General features: G+C 40.2%; 1 protein-coding gene across 2 annotated transcripts in view; it reads right to left on the bottom strand.

Annotated features, from left to right (window-relative positions):
* Nucleotides 1–27,024, bottom strand: part of LOC122802910 (nectin-1-like) — a 2,017,182-nt gene that overhangs the window by 724,840 nt on the left and 1,265,318 nt on the right. For both annotated transcript variants that reach the window (XM_044072733.1, XM_044072732.1), the window contains exon 8: nt 7,660–7,743. In XM_044072733.1, coding sequence (XP_043928668.1) covers nt 7,660–7,743 — 84 coding nt within the window. The remainder of the gene's footprint in view (nt 1–7,659; nt 7,744–27,024) is intronic.

The following is a 27,024-nucleotide window of genomic DNA, read 5'->3' as shown; positions in this document are numbered from 1 at the left end:
TCCCTGGAACAGCAGCGTGGCTTGTCAAACATGACATCCCAAGCAGACAGACATTGGATCCCCTTGGAATGACACTAGTAATTGTGCCACTTGTTAAAGCTGATCATTCTGTGTTTGTACTGTGGCATCATTCTTGGTGAGGGTAGGATGCTGCAAACGGTTAGTGTCATACCGGCCTGGACTACATAATCGGAGAGCTCATCTATGTCTCTTTTCATGTAGTCCGGGGAGGTACATCTCAGGTCATTCACTCCAGCATGGACAATGACTGCATCATATTTCTACTTGCTTTGGGGTGACCTGCATACTTGTGTTATGTGGTGTATTGTAACAGCCTACAGTCAGCTTACTGTACCCTTTCCCTTGTTCAGTCTGGTGAGCGGGACAACAGTGTGTCTGACTATGGAGTCACCTATTACAACTGTATCAGACATGTTGTTTCTCCTTCTGGCCTGTGACTGTTTGGCACATCAGCTTTGTGTACTATGTGTTGCATGGGCTATGTTTGGAGGTTGTGGTTGCTTGGGTGTCTGCTTTGGAGGCCTCTGTTGGTGTGGTGTGTTTGTAATTAGGGCCTCCGGGAATATTTTTCTGTGTTTATGTCTTTGGTTTGCAGTTGTGATAGGTCTACGTGGGACTGGGTTTGTGGTGTGTGTGGTTACCTTCTCCTCCTGACTAGTTTTGACAGTACTGAGTTGAGGGAGGTCAGCCTCCGGTTTGGATAATTGGTTGCATCTCTCACATATATTTGTATTTCTTGGGGGGAGTTGAGGGTTGTCTGTGTACTTGGGGCAGGTGTAATATTGCCTCAAGATTCACAGATTCAACTTGTTGTAGCTGGCCTTAGTGGATTGTATGTGTGGACATATTTTATTGGCATACTACTGATCAGTGATTACTTCCCTTTTTATGTTTTCTCTATCATGTAGTAGCTTCCTCATTCTCTTGCATGGTTTGGTAATGGCTGGAGTCCACCATGCCAGATGCCTGCGTGTATGGCATTGTGTCTTGGTTTTATTTGGGATTGCATAATCCAAGCATTCCTGGCAGTGTTCATGGAATGCCTGTATAACAGGTTCTGAGGTGTGGCCCATATTTTGCACCTGCACAGGGCCTTTAATGGATTCCACATCAGTTTGGAGCAGTGCAACTTTTGCTTTACACATGTTTTTTACTGTGGTTTTCTGGCCAGGGACTGTGGTCAGGATGTGTATATCCAGTGTGATTACTCTATGGTCTGGTCTTACCAGTGAGGGATACACTTCTCATCTTGCCATCCAGTACCCATGTTGCTGATTATCACATCCAGTATGCTTACCCCTCTTGTGGGAGTGGTATGTTGTTCCTGGGCATTTTGGTTTATGGATTCTAGGAACTTTTGTCCTACAGTGTTGGAGCTAGTATAATGCTCCCAGTCTATGTCTGGTTATTTTCTGTAACACAGTACAATGTGGTTTGGAGGGCTTGATATATTCATGTATTCCAACATAGGCCAGGTGCAGTTCCTGGTGTTAGGACGGTAGTCTGTAGCAGGCTATAAACTGGGAGGCAGTTTTAGCCACTGTTACTTGACCATGGCTAGTCCATGCTGCTTCTTGTTGTGGTACCAACATGGGGGTGTGGTTATCCTTGACAATTATTGCTAGTCACCCTCCTTTTGTAGCTTGTTCAATGTTTTGAGGCTGTACAGCACAGTATGAGGTGTAACCTGGTAGTGTTACGGTGCTGTTGTGAGCCTTGACCCAGTTTTTGGTTACAGGACAGATATCAACATTTTCCATACTGGGGGAGTTTAGACTGCATGTATCTTGCTGTTTAGACTTCTGGCATTGGGTAGCATTACATCTAGGTTCTTATCCCTTGTGATACCTATGGAGGTGGGTTTGTGTTTTGAGCCTTACCTATTCAGGGCACACTGTGGGTAACAACAGCCTTTGCCAGTATCCATAAGGCCTGGACTAATAGGTGCACGCCACCCCTAGCAGGTGGAGCATCATGTCATGCTCAGCATGTCATCCCAGGCTGGCACACATTGGATCCCCTTTGACTAACTGCAATACTTCAGCCATTTATTGCAATTGATCATCTCATCATCATATTGTGGCATCATGCTTGGTGAGGGTAGGATGTTAGTCAGGGTCATCAAGTGTGCATATACTACATGGTGTTACATTGCTTAACACATGGCATTCATTCCTCAGGTGGTGCTGCAGGGCTGCCTCTGTCGGATGCACATACTACACTCCCTGTACATGTTTGAGAGCAGGTCATGTCATTTTAGGCATCCCTGTTATTATATGAGTGAGTCAGAGAGGGGTATCATTCCCAGGGTTCCTACTGAGCCAGTGTATGTGCTATGCGTTGCCTCTTTGCCAAGGCCAGGGCATACTGGGCACGCCTCCTTCCACCTACTGGGGCAGGCTCAGGTTGTTCCTCCTCCGAGTCACGCTCTGCCTGTGATGGCCTTGGCAATGGTGGGTGGCTGTTTGGTCCGGCCCTATGCTGGTCCTGCTGCAGCTGTTTTCGCAAGATCATATTATGTAGCATAGCACATACCATGACAATTTGGGTACATGTAGTTGGTGAGTACTGCAAGGCTCCACCACATGTGTCCAGACACCGGAACCATGACTTGAGCAGGCCAAATACACGCTCTATTACATTACGTGTTTGTGCGTGTGCCTCATTATGGCGTTCCTGTTTAGGTGTGTGTGCATTTCTGATGGGTGTCATCAGCCATGGCTCCAGTGCATAACCTGCATCCCCCACTAGGTGTCCATGTGGGATGTCCCCATTGGCAAATGTCTGGTACAGCTGCGTCAAATGCCAGATATGGGAATCATGGTAGCTCCCAGGGCAGCCAGCACACACATTCATTATTATGCCCTGGGCATCACACATGACCTGGCAGTTGATGGAGGGGAAGCCCTTGCGGTTAATGTAGGCCCTACCCCGCTCACCGGCTGGTGCTTTGATGCGTATGCGTGCAGTCTATTGTACCCACTACCTCAGGGTATTCCGCTATTTGCTGGAAGAGACGATATTGCTGGCCAATACCTCACGGGCATTGGGGAAATGTACATGATCACCGACATGTGCTGACATGGCATCCAGGAACTGGTGCAGTACCCTGGAGGCTGATGCCTGTGATATTCCCATCATATCACCAGTTGGTCTCTGGAAGGTACCTGTTGCTAGTATTCTTAGGCCAACACATACCTTGGTTTCCACTGGGATGGGTTGCCCTCTGTTGGTTCTGTGTGTGAGGCGTGGCCTGCACAGCTCCACAATTTGCTGCAGGAGGTCTCTGTCCACTCTATAGCGCTCTACTATCTCCAGCTCATGTAACCCATGGTAGGTGACCCTGGGCCTGTACACTCTTCGTCTCCTCACTGTGGGATGTCTGGCACCATTTGCATTGTCACCACCCTCAGCAAGTAGCCTATGTCTCCTTATGACAGCTATGGCAGCCCCTAGCATTTCTGCACTGAGTTCAGCTTTTTCAATTTTCACTTCTAATAGCTTACTCCGGTCTTGCAGTGTCTCTTGAGAGAAACATCCTGCACTGCTGTTTGCAGAGTTTTAAGTGCTTGGCTGAGCTACTATTCTGCCTGTGTAATTGCCTGCTTCTAATTGTTTTCACCTGCTAGCTCCAGCAGTATTCCCTGCTAGCTTCCTACTAATTCTGTTGCTTCCTTTTTCCTTTCTGTTTCCTCAGGGGGGAGCAACGCGCATACCAGCAGAAACACGCTCACAGTGGCTTACACGCGTACACACAGGCTTACACGGTTCAGAATCTGCTTATTCGGGTTAAAACGCCCGCACACCAGCGCAAACAGTCTTACAACTCTGCCAACAGGCTCCCACATGCTCAGTCTGCTTTACACGCGCGCACACTGCCCTACTCGCGCTTCAAGGCGTGCACACGTGCGCATGCACGCCCAGCAAGAAACTTTAGTGTAAGTAACAGTGTACACCTTCCATTTCTTGACTTTCCCAGATTTATCTTGTGGCACTCCTCTTTCCATGATATGTGTCTGACATCTGTCATGTAACACTGACCTCCAATGAACTGCATTTCTTTCTACCATTCCCCCCTGTGATGTCACCTATCTCCTACTCTATTCCTCCCCCTTATGTATCTCTTACACTACTCAGAATGTGCTCATTTGCTATGTGACAGTGGAATTCAGTATCCTAACACTCATTTACATCAGATTGCCTACTAATGCTTAGTTACATATCTTAGACTCAGCTTCCCCCCTTAGCAACCACTAAACGGTGGCCATGTTGTTTTTGGTCTGCTGGTCCCTGCATTGTAAATCCATGTATTGCATAAAACCCACATTTGTGGGTTTATAACCTTCATTTTTATGTTTTATACAGCGCAGCCCGTTTGCGCGGGGCTGCGCTGCTTTTAAATATTTATTTCTTATATTTGCATCAGGGTACCTTGCCAATGGCCACATATTTGGCCATTGGCATGCTGCCTGACACATATGCACCCTTTATTTGGAGCTGACATGGCTCCATTGTGTTTTTTGCAGAAACGTACTCAGTTGTCAACTGAGTACATTTCTGCAGCTAAAACGACTCTTACATGGGCTGCTTTGGGCTTCCTGGATCGCTAATCTACCTCATTTGCATGCCTTTCGGCTGCAAGTGAGGTGATTAGCATATCCATGCCCACTCCATGTAAGAGACATTTTAGCTGGTCTCTTACACGGAATTTAGGGCTGTTCCTGGATCGCGAAGGCTGCATGGAGTCTTACACTACTCTTAGACACCGTGCAAGCCTTCGTGAATCCTGCCCATAGTCTTTTCACCATCTGTTCTCAAGTGAAGAACATCTCTACCTTCTACTGTCTTAATTTCACAGCCAATGCTTTTACAGCCTTGAGAGGAGATGCAATATTGATCTCCTTTACTGCTATTCTTTGATCTAATATCCTCCTATCCTCTTCATCTTGTATATCCTTTTGCATTTATCTTAATTTCCCTTCCTCCAGTTCAGTTAAATTCTGCCTTTACCTCTGTAACTGTCTCACTGTCTCTAATTGGCACAGCCTTTTGTATGTCTTCCTCTCTCTACCTTTTCTCTTCTGCTGCATGACTTGATTCTTTACTTCCCCTTTAATGTTTTCCGAACCATCATCCTGTGTATGAATCAGACACATGTCAACTCAATGAAGGTAGTTTCAGTGAATGCAAAAAAAAAATTGAAAGAAGTTTACCAAAATCACTTTTAGCGAAAATTTACTTATTTTTTTTTTTTTTGGAGGAGGGCAAGCTCTCCTTCACCCCTCCACCCGTCTGGAAATGATATATACCATGTACAAGGTTGCACAACAGTGGGGAAAAAAGGCAATCTCCACTGTCAGTGAAAGTCATTTCAGTGAACTACTTTTGCTCTGTTTATGTTTGTTGAAACTATCTGGCAAACCGACACACACACACACACACACACACACACACACACACACACACACACACACACACACTATGAATAAATGTAGCACCTACTTTTCCATTAACCATGGGACACATTTGTCATACTCAACAGATACCCAGGAACTTCCAAACCTTTTCAAATATATTTCCTACTCCTCACTGTAATACTCCTCTTATAAAAACACGGTCAGATAGCCATACTGGTGCTATTCTTCGTGATCTAAAAACTCTCTGTGTTCCCTTAATATAAAAATGTTATCGATTCTGGACCATGACTTCCAGTTAGGGCTGTAATATGTAAACACCTTGACGCCTTTCTCATTCTCCTTTAACTCCTAGCAATATTTTACTCCATAAAAGGTAAACTGAGAACTATGCAATGAATACAAAACAAGTTATAAAAGAAACTCATGTTATATTCATACTTCAAAAAATTGTGGCAGACTCTCTAGAAACTTTGCAAAACTGAAATTATTCACAGTGGAAATCAGAGAGTAGAAATTAATTCAGCTTAACATCAAGGACAAAAATATAAATATAACACCTTAGTAAAAAGTAAATAAGAACAGAAATTATACATACTGCCTACACAGATACAGAGACAAACACACACATATGAACATATACATATATGTATATGTATGCGTGTGTGTGTGTGGATCTTCTTTACAAACTCAAAGTTTCAAAACTTCAAACTGCAAATGGTCAAGACCATAATATTGAAGTTTTGAAACTTTGAAATTGTAATAAAAAAATAAAAGCAAAAAATAGTTTTTTACATTTGCTAAATAAATATACCAACTCCAAGATCACACTAAAGTGAAAATGGTAAAATTCCCATTCTGCACTGTACGGCGATCTCCATTCAAAACATTTGAAGTTTCAAATGTTCGATGTTATGATCGCGACCATTTGCAGTTCGAAGTTTTGAAATTTCGAGCTTGTGAAGGGAATCTGTAAATATATATATATATATATATATATATATATATATATATATATCCATACATATACATCTGTATATATGTATATATATATATAATATATATATATATATATATATATATATATATATATATATATATGTGTGTGTGTGTGAGTGTCTCACACACACACACACACACACACACACACACACACACACACACACACACACACACACACACACACTTTCTTGCAAAATGAAGTTAGAATTCAAAAAAGCCTTGTGCTTAGCCAAAGAGGTGGTTGCAGGTAAGGGCAAGAGTAACTGTAATCTGCAAATGTTAAAAATCAAGACACACATACATTCTTCCAAAATGAGGATATAATTTAAGAAATTCTTCTGCTTAGCCAATTAGGTGTTGCAGACAACTACAGGAGAGAGAGAAAAGATCATATGCAAATCCTTAGTAAATGTGAATGAGTAGGGGATGTCACTTAAAGGTAAAATGAGTGTGTTTAGTAGTACACAACTGGATGACCTGCAGTGGTGCTTCCCTCTGCAAAAACTGGCAGCTCTATGTGCAGCTATGAACAGTGGGTGACTATAGAGAACATTTCCTATAGAAGATTTAAAAATGAAGAGGTTTACATATATAGAAGGCACAGGTAACTACATTTCTGTGATGCACAAATGCAAAGCTTTTGTACCATCAGGTTTCAGGCCACTCAGATAAACACACATTAAGCTTTCCACCAGCAGTTCCCAACTCAGATGAGTTGAATCAGCTCTCTGCTCCCACTAGAGTGCAAAATAAAACCCTCAATGTAAAACAAACTGGTTTTGAGCTCAAGTACAGTAGTAAGTACTTTACAACAAAAGGCAGAACTCCTGCAGTATCAAGAATCCTTGAAAATAGGTTCACAAACCCTTAGAAATTTTCCCAAATAGAGAAAAACTGTGTTCAAACATAGATAAAACTTTGACCATTTTGATATAATACCTCCCCATTACTACCTACTTAGTCCTCCAATGTCAAATACACTGGAACTAACCAATTTTTTTTTCTCATTCAACTTTGTCATCTGTTACACAAATACAGCCCTGTTCCCTGTTACTTTGTCTTCTCATACTGGCTGTACCTGGTATAACTATCTATAAAAGCTGAAAAACAGTCCTTATACAACTTAAGTTATGTTGGTGGTTACAGGTGTACCTTTTAAGCAGAAGGCACCAGGCTCTGTTTATTCTCACTTGTTACTGTATCTAACAAAATATATAACTACCTGTTCTGCTTGTGAAGATTGCAAGGATTGTGGTGATGGTGAGGGTGCTCCACCTTCTGATGCTTGTGTATAGCTTCCTCCGCTCTAAAAGTGTACAAAAAACAAACAACTTGTTAAGATTCTTAGATTTTTCTAAATCTTATGTATAATGTTTAAACAAGGCAAATAAATAGCTCAAAATGACATGTTCTCATGACTTTATAAAAATCACACTTCCTCCAACAATTTCTGAATTTTGTTAACTATATTAACTGACATAACTTAGCAATATATACAGTACTGGGCCTATACTATGTCATCAATGTGCAGTACATTGTGACACAGCAGAGAGGGGTGAGGCTAAGCAGAAGTTTGGATTGTAGATAGAGACTACCTCCCTACCAGAGACTAATAACATTGTACAGGCAATCAGAAAAGGATAGGGAACTGCTAAATTAAAGACCAGGTCTGGTACTGTTTTTAGTTGAGTCTAGAAGAGGTTGTGGCTAAAACGGGATAATTATTAGGGCCTTCACAGTACTGTGTGATAACTATAAGGAGGTTAGAAAAAGACTGGGAAGACAGACTGGAAAGAATTTGCCAAGGAACAATGGGAAGAGATCTGCATAGGTCCCAAGTATGCAACAAAGTCCAGAAGGTTGAAGTATCTTTACAGGTATTTTTGTACTCGAAGCAAATTTCAGAGAAATTTTCCACAGGCAGATAGCAAATGCTTGCAGTGTGATGGGAAACAAAAAGGCAACTGGGAACTTGTTTTTGGTAATGCAATAAACTGGCAGATTTTAAAAATTCCCCACAGAATACTTTGTCCGAAATGTTGGGGGAGCAAATGGTTGTAAATATAGAAATTCTTTTTTTTGAGTTGAGATATACGGACTGAACTTCCCATAAATAATAATGCCTTACTAAGTTTGATACTTATTGGCTCCAAAAAAAAAAAAAAAAAACAATTACTATAACACTGAAGTAAACATCTAAAGCAAATATAGCAGAAGTGCTGATTATTACCGAGGAAGTAAAAGAAGTGGAAGTGGCATTGTTAGAAAAGGTAAAGAGCAAATTATGCAGAAATAAATGGAATCGGTGAGAACAATACATGCAGAATACGAAGGAGGAGGAGAGAAATCAGTTAATACTGGAGTGAATGAAAATTGTTGAAATGTACAGTGCATGAAAATAGCAACATAAATTTTAATATGGTTTGTTTTCTTTTCTGCTATTGTACATGCGTTGTGTCACTTTTTAATGTCATGTTTTATAAAGATGTTTTTAAAAAAATTGAACGGTTCCCCAGCATAAACCCAGGAAAATAAAGCAACCAGAATGTACAACTGGGGGTCGGTGGGATGGGGACAGCAAACTTCCTTATCACAACTGTCATTCAATCTAGGAAAATCAAACAGCAAACTGTCTTTTTTAACTGTGTTCTACAAACAGTAAGTGTAAAACCCATAATTTTATGTCCATAATCTTATGGTGCACTTTACTCTTTTTCATATCAACAAACATAGATATTCCGATTAACAATGTCGCCATTTTTTTCCTGATATAATGTACTCCATTAAATCAGTATTTTACCAACAAAATGACTCCAACATTCACCCAAGTTGCTAAAATCAGTATATGTTGTATTCATAGTTAACTTTCGTGAATTCCTAATTTACTTTCTCCCATTCTGTTGCAGACTTAATGAACTGATACTATGGTTGTGCAGATAACTGTCAAAGCCAATGAATTCACTACAGTGGCAGTCTTCAGTAAAGTACATTTTAAGTGTGGAACGTTAAGTGTGGAATTCCAAAATACTTAAAACACTTGCCAAAAGCAGCAACATTTCTGGATTCTTCACCAAACTCCGACTCTTTGAAAATTCAGCAGCAACAATGTCACTTTCCCAGTAAGATAAATATCAGCATGGAATATTATCTGAGTGGACTCAAAATGAAGTGACAGCTTCCCACTGTTGCCATATGAATACAGGTAAGGTAGCTATCTTTTAAGGGTGGGAGTGAAGAGGTAAGATGTATGATGTGTGATAGCAACAAATTCAAATATGTAACTGATGCCATTTATTTATTCACTGTTATCCCTTTTATCTTCAGACAGGGAGGCAGACACTATTCTATGATATGATTCATGCATCTTTGCAAGTATTTATCTTCTCAGTTTATTGGAAACTACTTTTTTGTCACCTTCTAAGTCTTTAAGCCTTGGACACAACTTATTTCTTCACTGAAAGGAAAAAATACGACTGAATTTCTTTAGTTAGTTGTAATTTTTGTCCAGGCCTTAAATGTAACAAAGCTTTAACATGTACCTCAAAATATCTAGAATCCTATTGCTTCTAAGGCCAAATCAACCTCCACACCATTGGCTTACCTTTGCTGTCTTGGCCATTAAGGAGTAGTGCAAGGATGCTGGAAGACAATGAAAAGTAAGAATGAATTTCTTTCTTTAGGCATGAATTTTGTTCAGGCCATCTTTGGCTGATAAGTTTGAAATAAAAAAAGCTCTGAAATGCAACTCAGCTCTTTTAGAACGGAATGGCTTCTGGGGTGCTGAGACTTCCAGCTAGATTTGATTATTTATTTAGGGTGTAGTCTTGGCCAGTCATGACATATTGAATGAATGCAGGAAAAACCTGAAGAAAGCAACAAATTATAAAAACATTAAAAAAGTACTCTGAATGATGTGGGTAGACTCGGATGGGGGGAAAGCAGGATGCACAAATAGGGGTATGTGGGGGGCAGGAAGGTTCCTAACCAAAAAGATCATAGACCTAAAGTCCCTGAGGTACAGAGATATGCAGAAAGCTATATCCCTTTATTCAGTGCCTTAAGACATTTGGGGGGGGGGGGTCTCTGCTTACCTCACTATTAGAAACCCAGCTGTTCTGGAGTTAATGTTTATGTGCAAATCAAGTAACTCCACCAATACTAGAACCAGGGACGTACATTTTCACCAGCAGGTAGATACAGCACAGTAGAGAGACATGCTTATAAGGCAGTCCCCCGCAAACCTTTGAAATAAACTTCCCCTACATGTTAAGCAGTGATTCACTATCTTATTTAAAAGATAAACTAATGACTGAATGGGTTTATGGCCCTCCTGGAAAAATGAGGTGCTGCTTGAGGGAGGGTACTGACAAGGCATAAATGGACATATGATTTGTTGGCCTTAAAAAAAAAAGATTTGTTAGCTTTGAAAAATCCATGAATCTAAACCACTTTTATGGCTTATCCACAGATTGTCAGAAAATCTCTGTCTGCCCCTCTAACATACTTCTCAACCTCTTAGAGAAACAAATCTGGACAAAGCCATAAATAATGGGGGACAATTTTATATATTGCTCTTGCAAACTTAGAAAGTTGACAGAATAACAGGTTTTGCATTAGCATGAGTTTTCTGTGGGGTATGAAGTCTGAAACTCGAATGCCTATTATTATTTTCCATAAAAAACACAGTTTTATAAAAAACTGGATCAAAAATATGAGGCAAAAATTTGAACATTGTATGGAAATCTGTATAGTTGAGAGGTATAATGAAGAACTGAATGCAGCAAAATGATTACTACATTGTAGTATTGTAATACAGTCTAGCTCCAGTGAAATACACCTTTGTGGAAAATTCTGTCTAAAACAAGCTGTTAGACAGAAGTACGAAAGCCTACCATAGTATTCAGTGGATCATAGGCAATAAACACGTAGGTCTCCCCCAACTTATGGAAATTAAACTTTACTTATACAGCATACCTAGGTGTGTTTCTGTGTGTGTGTGTGTGTGTGTGTGTGTGTGTGTGTGTGTGTGTGTGTGTGTGTGTGTGTGTGTGTGTGTGTGGTATAAAAATACAACAGTGGCAAGGCTACCAACCTGGCAGTGTGAATATTGGCTGCAGATGATTGTCACTGTTGAAGTGACACTGATCCCATATGCACAAATGGCAAAAAGTAGTTGTGGATAGACAGACAGATGGATTACAGAGCATACCTCTCAACTATACAAAGAGGGCACATGAATGCAATGTCATGCCTTATTGTACTTGTGCAAATTGTTGCCTTTACTGCTATTAATCCTAGGTCGTGACTGAAGCGTCAATAGACCAGCCCACTTAACTGGTAAGCAAATAGCAATAAGTAAATAAACTGCCCAGAATTTTGCAGGACATTCCTGGCTTTGCCTCATATTTTGACCTGTCCCTCGTAAAATGTTTGATTTTCTATAAATCACTCAGGATCACACCATTCAACTCTCCAGAATTGTGCAGAATGTCCATATTATTGTCACAAATTTTGTTCTGTTATTCATGAAATTTGTGGTTTTGTAGCAAACCACTGAGGATTCAACTCATTAAATAATGAGACATTTAAGTCTGAGACTTCCCATACATCAAAAAATACATGCTAATGCAAAACCTGTTATTCTAGCAGCCTTCTAAGTTTATAAGATAAATATTTAAAATGTGTCCCTGATTTTGGCCCTTTATCCCCTCCCCCATTAATTTTGGCTTTGTCCACAATTCAAAAGTCGAAAGGTATGCAGACGATTACAGTCAGTCATTAATGCCAGAGATTAAAGTTTCCCACTTCAGTTGTTCAGAAAATACACGTTGACACAAAATCTATTCCACTAAAATTTTAAATGAATAAGCAACACTTAAAATTGTCCCTGGTTTTGAGTCATCATTCCCATTATTTTTGGCTTTGCAAGAAGTTGATCAGTAAATTGTAATCTTCAGAAACACTTGCTTAGGTGTTTCTCTGGTAACCGCTAGCTCGGGCAGATGAAAAATGACTATTTATTACTCAAATCATCTTTTTCCGACTGCCTTAGCTTGCAAGTACATTGGAAAACACCAGTGTATATGTTTCCAAGTAACTGCTACACAGGCAGCAGTTTTAGGGGACATTCTTTTTTTTAACATTTACTCCTATTTCCTTTCATACTCTACTTACTTCTTATCCAAACTGTCACAACTTAACCTTTCTCCCTCCTCCATAGATTGGTTTTCCAGCTATTTATCTAACAGACACCAAGCTGTAATTTGGAAGAAGGCCACTTCCTCATTCCTTAGTACCCCCACTGGAGTTCCCCAAGGATCTATTCTTGGTCCCCTCCTCTTTAAAATATTCATCAATGATTTCCACAAATCTATTCCATTTGCTAATATCATCCAATACGCAGATGATTCTACCATTATCTGCTCTGCCACCTCTTCCTCTTCACTCCAAAAACTCACACAAGAAGCTTTCTCTATTACTGAAGATTGGATGAAAACAAATCACTTAGCACTCAATGCCTCCAAAACAAAACTAATGGTATTTACCCCCTCCAAATCTACTTCCTTCGACACTAACTCATTCTCCATTACCAGCCAAGACAACTCACCCTTGGAACTGGTAATTGAAGCTAAACTACTAGGTGTTCTAATCGACAACCGTCTTAATTTCAACTCTCATCTTCAACTTAATATTAAAAAAACTCATCAAAAACTAGGTATGCTTTACCGTCAGAATCGGTATCTTACTAGCTCCTCCAAAATCACTCTCGCTTCCTCCTTTCTTATCCCCTCTCTTCTCTATGGGGCTCCATTATTGTCTAACATTCAGATATCACTAAAAAACCAACTCTCCTCCTGTTATAACAAAATTGCCAAATTCGCAAATAGCCATAGATCCTCCACCCACCACTGTCTCTCTCTCCGAAAACTAAATTGGCTCGAACTATCTAATCATCTCATCTATATACAGCTGACCTTAGCTCATAAGCTCATTCTCAACCCCTCTCTTTGTCCCTCCCTATCTTCTGCCTTTAAAATGCACCTACCAAACAGAGTCTTAAGGTCCAACAATCAAAACCTACTGGAAATTCATAAACCATCTTATCCCCCAGGTAAACACTTACTATCCTGTAACCTTTCCCGTCTTTGGAACTCACTCCCTCCATCCATTCGTACCACCTCTAACCAATACATGTTCAAAAAACAGCTTCACTCACATCTAATTTCCCAATGGGATTGCTCTTGCTCCCACCCCTCATAAATACATCACATCCTTTCACCAATATGCTTACAGGACCAACTTTTATCTAACAAAGCTTGTGTTCCCTCTGTTTCCACCCTTTAAGGTACTTTACGTTCCTGCTGCAAAACTCCTTTACTTCACATTAATCCTCTTTGTTTGTATTGTTCTGAATGTTTATGAACTGTGAATTTAAATGTTTTATCTACCACTTTTCTATAAATATTAGCAATCTTGTATGAACCTAATTCTGTGTGAGCTGGAGCTTTTCTCCCATGACTATTATCTACCATTTTGTATAAATTTTTAGCAATCTTTGTATGTACCCAGTTTTCTGTACTGGAGCTTTTCTCCCCAGGACTCCATTGAAAACGGGTTCTTTGGGCCCAATGGACTATCCTGGTAAATCAACTGCAAATAAATAAATAAATAATAAATAAATAAATACATAGTCAACGTAGTCCAAAGCAGCAGGCAGCAGTAACCAGAAAATGAACTTTATTGTAACAAGGGTTAAGCGCTTTCGTCCATCCACTAGGACTTCTTTAGAACTGTCCAGCTAAACTATGAAGTGGGACTTTTATTTATGTATAACGTTTTATACATTTTTTTACATTCTTTACACCTTTAACATTGTTACATTTTCTTATTTTTTACTGAATAATTGTTAGGGATGTTGACATTAATGGTGACAGCTCTTAATGGACAGTTTTCTATGAAGAATTTTCAAGTGTTAACCTTTAGAATACACTGCATGCTCACACTGAGCCTTTAGCTTTAACATCTTTATTGATAATTATTTCCAATTATTTTATAGCTACCTTCTAATTATATTTTAATTGAGTGAGTATACAAGGAGAGAGCTGTAGTGGTTTTATTGTTCTGAAGAAGTCCTAGTGGATGGATGAAAGCGCTTAATTCTTGTTACAATAAAGTGAAATTTCTGGTTACTGCTGCTTTGGACTACGCTGACTTTGCATTTTTTTCTTAGGTTTTATCAAAACAAGAAGTAAGTAGAGTATGAAAGGAAATGGGAGTAAATGTTACAAAAAGAGAATGGGGTCATGAGTGACGACATAAAACAGAAGCTATGTAAATCTATATGGAGTATAAAAAGAAGAAAGGATATCTAATGCCCTCCTTATAATGTAATACAGAGCAGTGAAAGAAGAGTTAAAACATATTTTTGAACATGTGGTACTATAATGGTCTCCTTTCACTGCCCATCTCCCAGTGTTTCTATGCTCCACACGTTCTCTGTCTTACTTTACTTACTCTTTTCCTCAACTATTACACTGAAATGGCATCAATCAAAACATCATTGTCCAGCAAACAACATCCAAGACTGAGGTTTACCCTAATAAGGGCCATGAGAGAGTGACATATTTAATAATCCAAACCCTCTCTCACTTTGGCTATCTCTTTCTCTCAACTATTATACTGAACTGGCATCAATCAAAACATCATCATCCAACAAACATCCAAGACTAAGGTTTCCCTAATAAGGACCATGACAGAGTCGTATTTAATAATGTATGTTATTTACTGTCATGTCTGACATAGTCCTATTCCTCTGTAATAAACAGGGCAGCAGCTTCTGTAGGGAACATACACTCCCACTAGAACCTGCAAGCTCCCTAGCAATTTTCTTTATAGTGGAAGACATGGCCCTCACTTGAGTTCTCATCCTTCTTGTCTATTCTACACTATATACCCACTGCAAAAGTCTTCCCCCACTTTACTTACCTTACCTTGCCTTGCCTTACCTTACTTGTTCTTTGCTACAGTATAAATCTGTCTGAATCCCCTATAATTTCCAATGCATTCACTGTTTGTAACATGTAAATAGTGACCTTTCCCTTACTGAAACATAACACAAATAATAAATTGCAGTACTTAGTATCTCTTTAGGCAGGCTTTTCTACTAACTACACCTGCACCTGGTTAACCCCCTGATTTGAAACTCTTTCTGCTAACCCCCATATAATTACTAAGATTATGTAACATTGCAACTTCTCTATTATTTGTTACCTTGCTCTTTCTCCTAACAGCTTTTCTACTGACATATTTTTATTGTTTCTACCAGATAACACTTCTTACCTTGCTCATCTCTAACTTTGCTGATAGTTATTTTTTTCTCTCCTTCTATACTTCTTTGCCATTTCAGCTGGTGCAGCCTGATCCATTCACGTGGGTTCACTCCTCTCCCCTACCCAACCCCCATTTCACACCCAGCCCCACTATCCCTAGCTTTATACATATATACAACCCTCCTCTTCCTGTGCATAACTCCTCCTCTTCCTATCCAAGCAACTTCTCATTCTACTATCCCTCATCTGTCACTACCACCCACTACTCAAATCATACTATCCATATCTCCATCTTGAGGCTTCACCTATCTAGTTATACCTCTCTCCCACAGCACTCTTCAACCTCCATCTCATTGTTTACACCCACTATTACCTCTTATTACATTTCTCTTCAGCATTTGTTCTTTTTTCTCCTTTATATATGTTATAGTTCTACAGCTGTACTCTTTCCTGTCCTTTCAGCCTTCTTTCTACTACACATTCTTAGAATCACATGTTCTACATACCTATTCAAATTCCTAATTCTTTTTATTACCTTCTATAATGTAATTATATTTACATTACCATCTATTCTCCATCACTGTCTTCAAGACTCTTGTTTCTAATACACACCAAATATGCTCCTCATCTTTCTATCCACACATCTACTCCTACTACTACTATGATACCTTACATGCTATATGATACCTATCTCACCTATTTCTCAATCCCCTACCCTTATTCACACAGCCTATGTCAATTGCCAGCCAACTATCACTATTGCTTCTAGCTTATTTGGCTTACCCCATCTCTTTTTCAGATATAAATTTGTTCACCCTTCTAGCAACCCATATAAGGTCAAATTTAAATTTAACACTAACATACCTAAAGCCTCACTACTGTATGCATACTGTAAAAAGATCACATGTGGTGATGTCCACCCAAACCCAGGTCCCAAATGCCTCTCTTCTCCACCCACTCCCTCTTCTACTGTAACAATATCTACTAAAAATTTGAAAATTATATCCATGAATATTCAAAGCATAGTATACAAAGCTTCTGAAGTTCATTCCTGGATCACTCATTACTCATCAGATATTATTATTTTACAGACACTTGACTCAAACTACATTTAAATTCTTCCCCTGGTTATACTATCATCCACTCTGACAGATTAAATAAAAAAGCTGGTGGTGCAGCAATCATGTTTTCTAACCATATCTCTGTCTCTCCTTTTCTCTTCCTACATTCCTCTCTGCTGAGACCCTTGTCTCTCACTGTAAATTAAATGAGCATAAAACACTATGTATAACAGCCCTATATATTCTCCCAGGAAATAACATCCCTATTCTGGAAGACATCCATCACTGCATATCTACTTCCATTTCTCATGAAATAATAATTCTTGGTGATGTCAATATTAACTGGCAAACCTTCATATCAGACTACCCTTCCACTAGTATCAATCTACATGGTTTCAAACAACTCATAACTTCTCATATTCACTTCAACAGAACTAACAACACCGGGACTACTTCAGACTGGATCCTAGTCTCAAATTCAAACCTTTATGTCTCTCCAAAAACCTTCCCAAACTCCCTCAGTGACTACCAGCCCACATATGTTCAGAGACTAGCAACTCACCATACCAAACAGCACCTTTATAAAGACTGCCATAACCTCACAGATTTCAATTTCAAACTTTTAACAACATGACTTGATAACATTAATTGCTCCATTCTCAATTCCTTACCACTGGATAATGCTGTTCTAAAATTTAATACAATATTTACTGACATTCTCAATAGCCTCGCTCCTACGAAAAGAGAGTTAAATTCACTCAGTCACCCTGGCTATACCCTTCCAGTACACAATGCATAAGAGTGATATACCTTGAAGACGCTGGCAAAAATATAAATCCCAAGCTCATCTACAGACCTACAACCAACTTCAAAACATGACAAAAAACAAGTTAGTACTGATAAGAAATATTACTACTTCAACCTACAGGATAACCAAAAACACAACACCCAAAAATGTTGCTCCACTATCAAGAAAATATTACATCCTGGGACTCCTAGTACCCCTAACCCTTCCTCAGACATTTGCCCTTAGAAAGTGCTTCTAAATTTAACTAACACTTTACATACTCAATAGATACCCTCATCCAAAACTCCGTACAGAATCCAGCCACCCCTGACAAATTTCAAATCTCTAACAATGCCATTTTCAACTTAAAATCTGTCTCTACTGCCTATATAAAAATGTATTACACAAACTTAAGCCCAGCTCACCCTCTATAGACAACCTCCCATCTGAATATCTAAAGATTGTTGTCCCCTCTACTGTCTACCCAATCTCTATTTTAATCAATAGATCCATTCATGAGTCATATGTCCCATCTCTCTGGGGGAAAAAATTACATCATTTCCTCTTCATAAAGGGGAGCCTCCACTCAAATAAACTTCAGACCAATTGCAATCTTGTCCTCTCTTTCCAAGATCTTAGAAAACTGTATTTATAAACAACTTTCATAATACTTTCTCCCAGAAAATCTATCACCTCTACCCAACATGGCTTTTGCCCAGATCACAGCACAACAACTGCTTTTGTTTCCTTTTTGGACCACATCATTAAAACCAGAGATAACAACAATTTAGTTTCCTCCCTCTTTTTATATCTCTCTAAAGCTTTTGATACAGTCTCACATACCAAACTACTCTCAAAAATGTCTGCTTTAGGATTTTCCAGTACAACAGTACTTGGTTCTCTAGCTACCTATCTAACTAGTTTCAATCAGTTAAATGGCTCTCTACCTACGCATCTTTTCTCCCGGTTAATACAGGTGTCCCACAAGGCTCCGTACTTGGCCCTCTCTTTTTTAACATATTTATAAATGATCTACATATATCCCCCCAACAAGCTACACTTATACAATATACAGATGACTCCACTGTCATTTGCTTATCTAACAGTCCTTTCCAGTTGCAATTTATAACTCTGCAGGCTTTTGAAAATAGTCTCAGTGACAATCAGCTTTTCTTAAATCCAAATAAAACAAAACTGCTCTTACCTCTCCCCAAATCCCAAACACATAAAAGATACCTTCAAAACATCCTCCCTCAACAATACTGAAGTTGAACCTCACACAAAGGTACTTGGTATCATAATAGATGATCAACTGAAATTTGATCTTCATATTCAAAAGTGCATAAAAACAACACATCCAAAATTGGACATGCCCTATAGATCAAAACTCTTATACTTGGTATCATAATAGATGATCAACTGAAATTTGATCTTCATATTCAAAAGTGCATAAAAACAACACATCCAAAATTGGACATGCCCTATAGATCAAAAAAATTCCTTACCAACTCCTCAAGAGTTACTCTAGCCAATACATATAAAAACTTGAGCTCTGCTATAATAAAGTAGCTAGATTTGCAGCCAATGACTCATACAATTCCCACCACTGTTCTGTCCTAAGATATTTGAACTGGCTTGAGTTACCTTACTACACAATTCTTCCTTGCTTATAAAATGGTACACAAATCCTCATCCTGCTAAGCAACCAGCACCATCCTTAACTATTACCTCAATAACTGCCCTCTTCACTCATCTGAGAAACACCTCCTTGAAATCCATAAACCAAAAAAATCTATCGGTCACTGCCTATATTCCTACTCAGTAGCCAAGGTATGGAACAGTATTCCTACAGATATTAGAGCAATGCCTTGTACTCACATATTCAATACTAAAGAGATTTCTCCTTACATCATGGCTCTGTACATGTCTTACACCAGGCTGACACTCCCCATCATTCCTTTTCTCTTCATTTTTCTCCCCTCTCTTCCTTCTCCCTTCTTCCTTCTCATTCTCTTGCTCTTCTTTTCCCCCCTTTCCTTTCCTCCCTTCTCTTATGAGCCAGAGCACCAGTTAACTTGTTCCCAACTGCAAAATATATTTCCTTTCTCTTAGTATTTTGCCAATATTAAAAATGCTTAACATCTTTACCATTGGTTATCACTACTGATTGTACTTCACTAGGTGGTCGATATCCTATGATTGTTGGTCAACATTCACTGTATGATTTTCTGATCAAAATTTTATTTATCCTTTATGTCGATTCTACTATTTGTTACTGCAATTCATGTGACAATATATAGTTTATTAATTGAACTATGTATGTTGGAACTTTTCTCCCCTGCCTTTCGCTGAAAAGACAATTCATGACCAAATGGACCTTCCCGGTAAACAAATGCCAAATAAATAAATAAATAACAGAACAGCAGTAAAACAGAAGTGCAGAGAGTATTCAACGAGTGCGAATTGGAAGGATGGATGACTAACGCAATAGCAAAGACAAACACCATCTTACTCCACAAGGATAACAAAGAGTCCATTTCATCAATATAGTTGCTAAAATACTAACAAACGTCGAACAGTACAGACAGAATATTCCTGAGATACATCCAAATTGACAAGGGTGTGTTTGTCATATGAATAATGTTGTTTCATAACTGGTGCTACTAATGTACTTTATGGATTGGTGTAAGAAATCCAAGAAGCATAAAGGTAACAGGGTCTAAATTAGATCACCTAATGCTTAAAAAGCGAACAGTGATTGATTAAACTTATGTAAGCGAAAGCTTACAATCTCGAACTGTCAGAACAGCGATTTTTCCTAGGGAAAAAAAAAATCACTGATCCAAAACACATACACACAACACAAGCACACCAAACAAACAGCAATCCACACACATACACCTAAAATCTGACACCTAACCCTACACTAAACTATACACACACCACTAACTATCCACTTACCTTAACCCAAACCCTAACCCTAAGGTCCATCACTATCGCACACTCACCTCACCCGCTCCCTAACCCTAACTCACCTAACCTACCCTAACCCTCACGTCCACACAATCACACACATATCTAACCCACGCCCTAACCCTAACTCACCTAACCCGCCCTAACACTCACATCCACACAATCGCACACTTACCTGAACCTGACCCATAACTTTCCACCACAGCACTGAAAATACCAAAGCAACAGAAATGGACAACCGAATTCTTTCCCTAGGAAAAAATTCGGGTTTCTGTTGCTTTGATATTTTAAGCTTTTGCTTACATAAGTTTGATCAATCACCGTTCGCTTTTTTAAGCATTCAGTGATCTAATATAGACCCAGGTAACATACTGATGTGTGACATTAATGAAGTATTTGATTTCGATGAATAGAAAGTACAGCTGTGTTAGAAATATATAATCATTGCAGATGTCTGAATAGGATCAAAGTGATGGAGGGAGAGAAAACAGTAATGCAACTGTGATCATACTAGCGCATCTACTTCTATTGTAAGATCCTTACACAACTGTACAATATTATTCGTATGGATCACTGTTATAGTCATCACTGAAATGGTGATTAACCAAGCTTTCCCAGTGTGTGGAGGTTTGGATAGTGTCAGATTAGGGATGTTGGAGTCCCAGTAGGATGGCAAAGGCAAATCCAGCAGTGGGCCTCGACAAAATGTTCATCCTGCACTGTTTTGAGAATGCATGTACTGAGAACTAAGTATTTGCTTCCAAAATATCCAGTGTACTCTCTCCTCTGATTAAGGTGGCAGTAGCTGTTGGACCCCTTGCCGAGTTCAGCCATGTGGGATTTTAACATGAGCTGTGCAACAAAAAGAAACATAGTGACTGATATTTTAAATGGTTGTTTAGATCCTGTTTTTTTCTCTTTATCTGCAGCAAAGGAGATGAGCAGCTTCTTTCTCTTCCTAAAATTTTCTCCATCTTCCGAGTATTTGGGAAGCATACAGACAACTGAACAGCTTGGCTTGGTAATAATTCCGTGACAACTTCTGGCAAGAGTGAGGGAATAGTATGTAAACTTACTCTTTGTTTTTGGAATATTAAGGAAGGTTCTTTACACATTAGATACTGGATTTCAAGAATTATCTAGGCAGAAGCATTTGCAATAAGCAGGGCTTTTTTCCAAGTCAGAAATTAGCAGCTAGCCTAGCTCAAATATTGCCAGAGTCAACCCTTTTGCACAAAACTCAAATCTGATGGAAAAAAGTAATCTCTTTCCTGAGGGAAGCCGAGGTCCAAGATCCTCTTTAGGGGTAGTTTAACTGGGGGAAGAGATGCTAAGGGGTTTCCTGGGCAAGGCAGGCTGAAACAACTGATAAACATACCTTCAGGGACATAAGGCAGCCAAGTGTCAAATAACTCATACAGATACTGTAGTGCCATAGATATTTCTGTCGTTTAGAGGTGGAAAAGAATGTCTTTCATTTAGCCAAGTAGGATTACCTTGTACTGGCCTCTTAGCTTCCCTCATAATACTTAACATGTCCCAAAGTGTATGTGTCATATCTTCCATGTTGTTATTCACAAGAAAGACAGGTTTATGTGTACCATGGACTCCATGCACTGGATTAAGAAAAAGGGTTCTTCCTTTGCCATCTTCCACTGAAGAAAGAATCAATGCTGCCTTGACAAAAAGAGAGCTATCAGTATAATTCTGACCTCTTCTTTATCTTCTACCCCACACAAGGATAAAGGATAGAAAGGCATTCACACAGACACAGAACTACCCAGTTTAATCAGAATATGTTCACTGCCCAAGCCTGCCAATGTTGTGCTCTAGAGAATAATTTTTTCAGTGGTCTGCTGCTCAGAGAAGCAGAAAGGTCCACTTATGGTATACTCAACCAATATGGAAGCTCCAAAAATATATACTTTTCCAGCATCTGTTCTTGAGGATCTGCATAGGTTTTTAATTAATAATGAATCCATAAGAGAGTTTGCTAGAAATTGTTTGAAGGACAGACCATGATAAAGACTGACTGTAGAGCTAAGCCTGCACTGCCAGCCTGCAGAATAGATATGAGCAAATACCCCTGTCTGTTTATGCTCATTATGACTGTTATGTTATCTGTTATCTTGTCAAGAGATGCAATACTCCTGGATTTTGGATGGTCTTGACTGCCTTCAGTGCTACAAAAATTGCCATAATCTCTTTGCACTGATATATTTCTCTCTCTTGCCCTGCTGACAGAGGTAAGAATCACTACTCTGGAACTAGAGGAGTATGCAGAATGCTAGAAGAGCAAAGGGCTTGGACCACTCACCTCTCCCAAGGGTGAGTGGGAGAGTGGCATGTGCTTGGACACAATGGGATGAGACAACGTCTCTAAGAGAGACTGGGGAAGCCACCTACCATGCCCCAAGTTTGGTGATTAGGGCTACGTGTTGGCAACACCCCTCTAAGAAGCAAGGAACATCTAGAGAAACAGCCCATTTCACATTCCTTCCTTCCTTGCACTAGGTGAGCATGTGCAGGGATATGGGGCAACAAAAAAAAATCAGCCCACCCCAATGGTTGCCCACAGGATAGTCCCTCTTAGTGACTCTTGACCTTAGTGATGAGGAAGTAGAGGGGAGCTGATGATCAGCAGGGGCAAAAACAAGCTAAAAATGGTAATGGAAGCCCCAGATTCAAACCTAAGGAAGCATGTATGGTCTCTGTGTATGGGTAAATGCAGGTATGGCATGCTGTATATCAGGACATACCATCACATCCTGAGGAACCAGGAAGAGCAAGAGAACCTGAAGAGACAACTGTTTGAATTCTGTGACCTTCAGAAACTTATTTAACTTTGACAAATCTAGGACAGATCTTCACTGTCCACTTTGAAGCAGTCTAGAGTACAAGCCTTTGCTTTTCCTCCTCTGGACACTATTTCTACTCATTCTTGCTATGGCAGGACTTTTATCAGTGGTCTTTGAGAACTGGGGAATTTTTCTGCACTTGGTGACTTGAATTGAAGCATGTCACCTAGAAATATAACTTGTACAGCCAATTTGTTCTTACTAATGTCTGGCAAGTTTTTTTGAAAACAGTGCTACTGGAACTCTTATGCTTAGGAGTTGGGAATGGATAGGAGGTTTAAAAGTTCAGGGGCTTTAGTATGGAGGAGGAACATACAGAAGCATACATAAATACATTAGTACACATTGCTGCTCCCTGCTAGGGGTTTATTCCACAGGGCCCTCAGTCTTTCCTTTCCTTTCTGCACTGACTGCCATTTTCTTTATTGGGAACCTTTCTTACATTTTGGTTGCCTATCTTTTCCTTGCCACCAGTAATGGGACGATAGGGCCATTGTCTGGATAATTTCTACTCTAAAAAAAGCACACACTTTTCCACAATAATTATTTCTTTCGATGCTGGCCCCTCAGATATACTTACAAGAAGAACTACAATTTAAAAGAAATTTTACAAAAGAAAAAGGGAGAACATAAGGGAGGGGCAAGTCCCAAGCTTGGTACTTTCAAATGTGGGAGATGTTCCCATTGTCCTTTTATAGCAGGATCTAAAGATTTATGTATGCCCAGCATTTCATATAAACTTAAAAGCAAGACATATTCTAGTTGCTACACCAGAGGGGTGGTATACCTTGATTATTGTATTGCATGCTGGGCATACTATATAGGGGAAAACTGAGCGCAACCTAAGACTACGCATATATGAACATATGTATGACATAACCAGAAAAAAATGAGAATAAAAAGAAGTCATGTACTCACCATAACATTCCATCTGAGTAGGTAAACTTCATTTGTCAGCAACCTGTGGGTATCGGATCCATATCGGATCCGAGCCGGCAGCTTCAAACAGCTAAGAACCGAGCTCCAAGCTCCTCACCCTTACCCATAATCCCCTGCCATCCCTCTCTGACCTCAGATCGAGTTTGCTATAGTAACACAGAATATTACAAAACAAAGGATCACCTGCACATCCTAACCTGGTGTTATCCGGAGAAAAAGGACAAGGAATCCTTCTAGGACGCACTATAGGTTAGGGGGATGGAGGGGGGGGGGGGTTGGTTGCTGACAAATGAAGTTTACCTACTCAGATGGAACGTTATGGTGAGTACATAACTTCTTTATCTGAAGTAGTTAACTTCATTTGTTCATCAACCTGTGGGACAGAGTCCCCAGCTACCCAAACTTGGGAGGTCCTCATGGAAGGATATTATTCCGGAGCACTGCAGAGCCGAAGGATGCTCTCCCTCTGGAAATTATATCCAACTTGTAATGGTTAATGAAAGTATGGGATGAAGCCCAAGTGGCTGCTAAACAAATTTCATCCAAGGACACTCTGGAGCAAAAGGCAGCAGAAGTAGAAATCGATCGGGTAGAATGAGCGTGGACTCCTTCAGGTTCAGGCTGGCCCAAACTCTTATATGCAAGAAGTATACATTGAGAAATCCATCTGGACAGTGTAACTTTTGATACTGGTTTGCCCAAAGAGGATTTAGCAAAGGATACAAAGAGTTGATCAGATTTCCTATGTTCAGCAGTCCTGTGCAAGTAGAATCTCAATTGCCTGTGTACGTCCAGAGAATGTAGTTTGTATTCACCCCTGTTTTGATAATTTGGGAAGAAAACTGGTAAATTAATAGATTGATTGATATTGGGCTCAGAAGCAACTTTGGGTAGAAAGGAGGGATTGGTCCTGAGGGCAACTCTATCTTTATGGAAGACCAAGTATGGAGGTTTGGCGCAAAGGGCTTGAATCTCCAAAACCCTTCTAGCTGAAGTGATAGCAATGAGAAAGGCTGTCTTCCAAGATAAATATTTTAGATCCACCAAAGCTGCAGGTTCAAACGGAAGGGCCGTCAGAGACTGAAGAACAAGGGTTAAATCCCATGGAGGGACTGCGTCTTTAACCGGAGGCCTTAAGAGGAAAGTGCCTTTTAAGAAAGTCTTACATAATTTGGAAGAGGCTAAGGGACCGAGATCACTTCCCACATGGTAATGGGAAATCGCGGCTAATTGGACTTTGACTGTAGAAGAGCTAGCACCTTGGTCGAATAAAGTTGACAAAAAATCTAACACTGCTGGTATCGGAGCTGTAAAGGGATCCAATTTTCTATGCTCCGCCCAGATTGTAAAGCATTTCCATTTGCTGTTATAAACCTTTCTCGTGGAAGGTTTATGAGCGGCTACTAAAATAGCCTTAACAGAGGACGAGATACCGGGAGTCCTAGCTATTACTGGAACTGGATCAACCAAGCTGTGAGCTTGAGGTTGTCCAGATTTGGTGTTGATAATCCTAGTGGGTGAGAGATCAGATCCAGGGTGGGATCTAGAATCCATGGAGGATTCACTAGATGAGACCATAGGCAAGGGAACCACGTTTGATGAGGCCAGAATGGGGCTATGAGGATCACTCTGCTCCCCAACCGACGGAATTTCTATAAGAATTTTAGCATTAGGGGAAGAGGGGGATAAGCATAAAGTAGACCGGATGGCCAAACATGCACCAGAGCGTCTCTGGGGGATTCCCCTGGTGGGGGAATTAGAGCGAAGTAGTCGCTGCACTTTGTGTTCGAAGGAGACGCGAAGAGATCGTAGCAAGGTTGACCCCACTTGAGGAAGATTTGCTTTGCTATTCTGGGGTTCAGAGACCACTCGTACGGTGAGAGGATGGTTCGACTCAGCCTGTCTGCCAAATGTTCAACCGACCCGGAATGTGCGTCGCTATGAGAAAGCGGTTGGTGGAGATCGCCCATTCCCAAACTCTCATGGCCTCTCAACAAAGTGGGTAGGATCTGGTTCCCCCCTGTTTGTTGATATACCAGACCACTGACATGCTGTCTGTCTGAATTGCAACTGTCCCTAAAGGAAGAAGGGCCTTGAGTGCCTGCAACGCCAAAAGCACCGCTCTCATCTCTAGGACATTGATATGCAACAAGGTCTCTGAATGGGTCCAGGTACCTTGGACAGTTCTGCCTAAACAGTGCCCCCCCCCCCCCACCCTAGGCGAGAAGCATCCGTGGTCACCGTGGTAGAGGTGGTGACATAGAAAAGGGACGCCCTTTCTGGAGGTCCAGGGACTGGATCCACCAGAGCAGGGATTTCTTGCAAACCCTGCTGAGGGAAATGGGTGAACTCAGTGGATGTTGCAGGATGGACCATTGAACCTGCAAGGTCCATTGTAGTATCCTCATGTTGAAGCGCGCTAAAGGTAGCAGATTGATTGTTGCAACCATGAAACCTACAGCCTTCAGAACCAATTCTGCTGGAGGAGCCGAGGATTGTAGAAGGGCCAGTACGTCGAGCTTCACAGTTCGAAGCCGGTCTGGAGTTAAGAAGACTTTCAATAGGTTTGTGTCTAACCTGGCTCCTATGAAGTCTAAGATCTGGGTTGGTTGAAGGGAAGATTTGTTGAGGTTGATTGTG

The sequence above is a fragment of the Protopterus annectens genome, chromosome 5.part0 (assembly GCF_019279795.1).
Source record: "Protopterus annectens isolate FY-2018-M chromosome 5.part0, PAN1.0, whole genome shotgun sequence".
In the NCBI taxonomy this organism is placed as follows: Eukaryota; Metazoa; Chordata; order Ceratodontiformes; family Protopteridae; genus Protopterus; species Protopterus annectens.
Note: the sequence above shows the minus strand (reverse complement) of the source record. Positions and strands in the feature narration are given on the sequence as shown.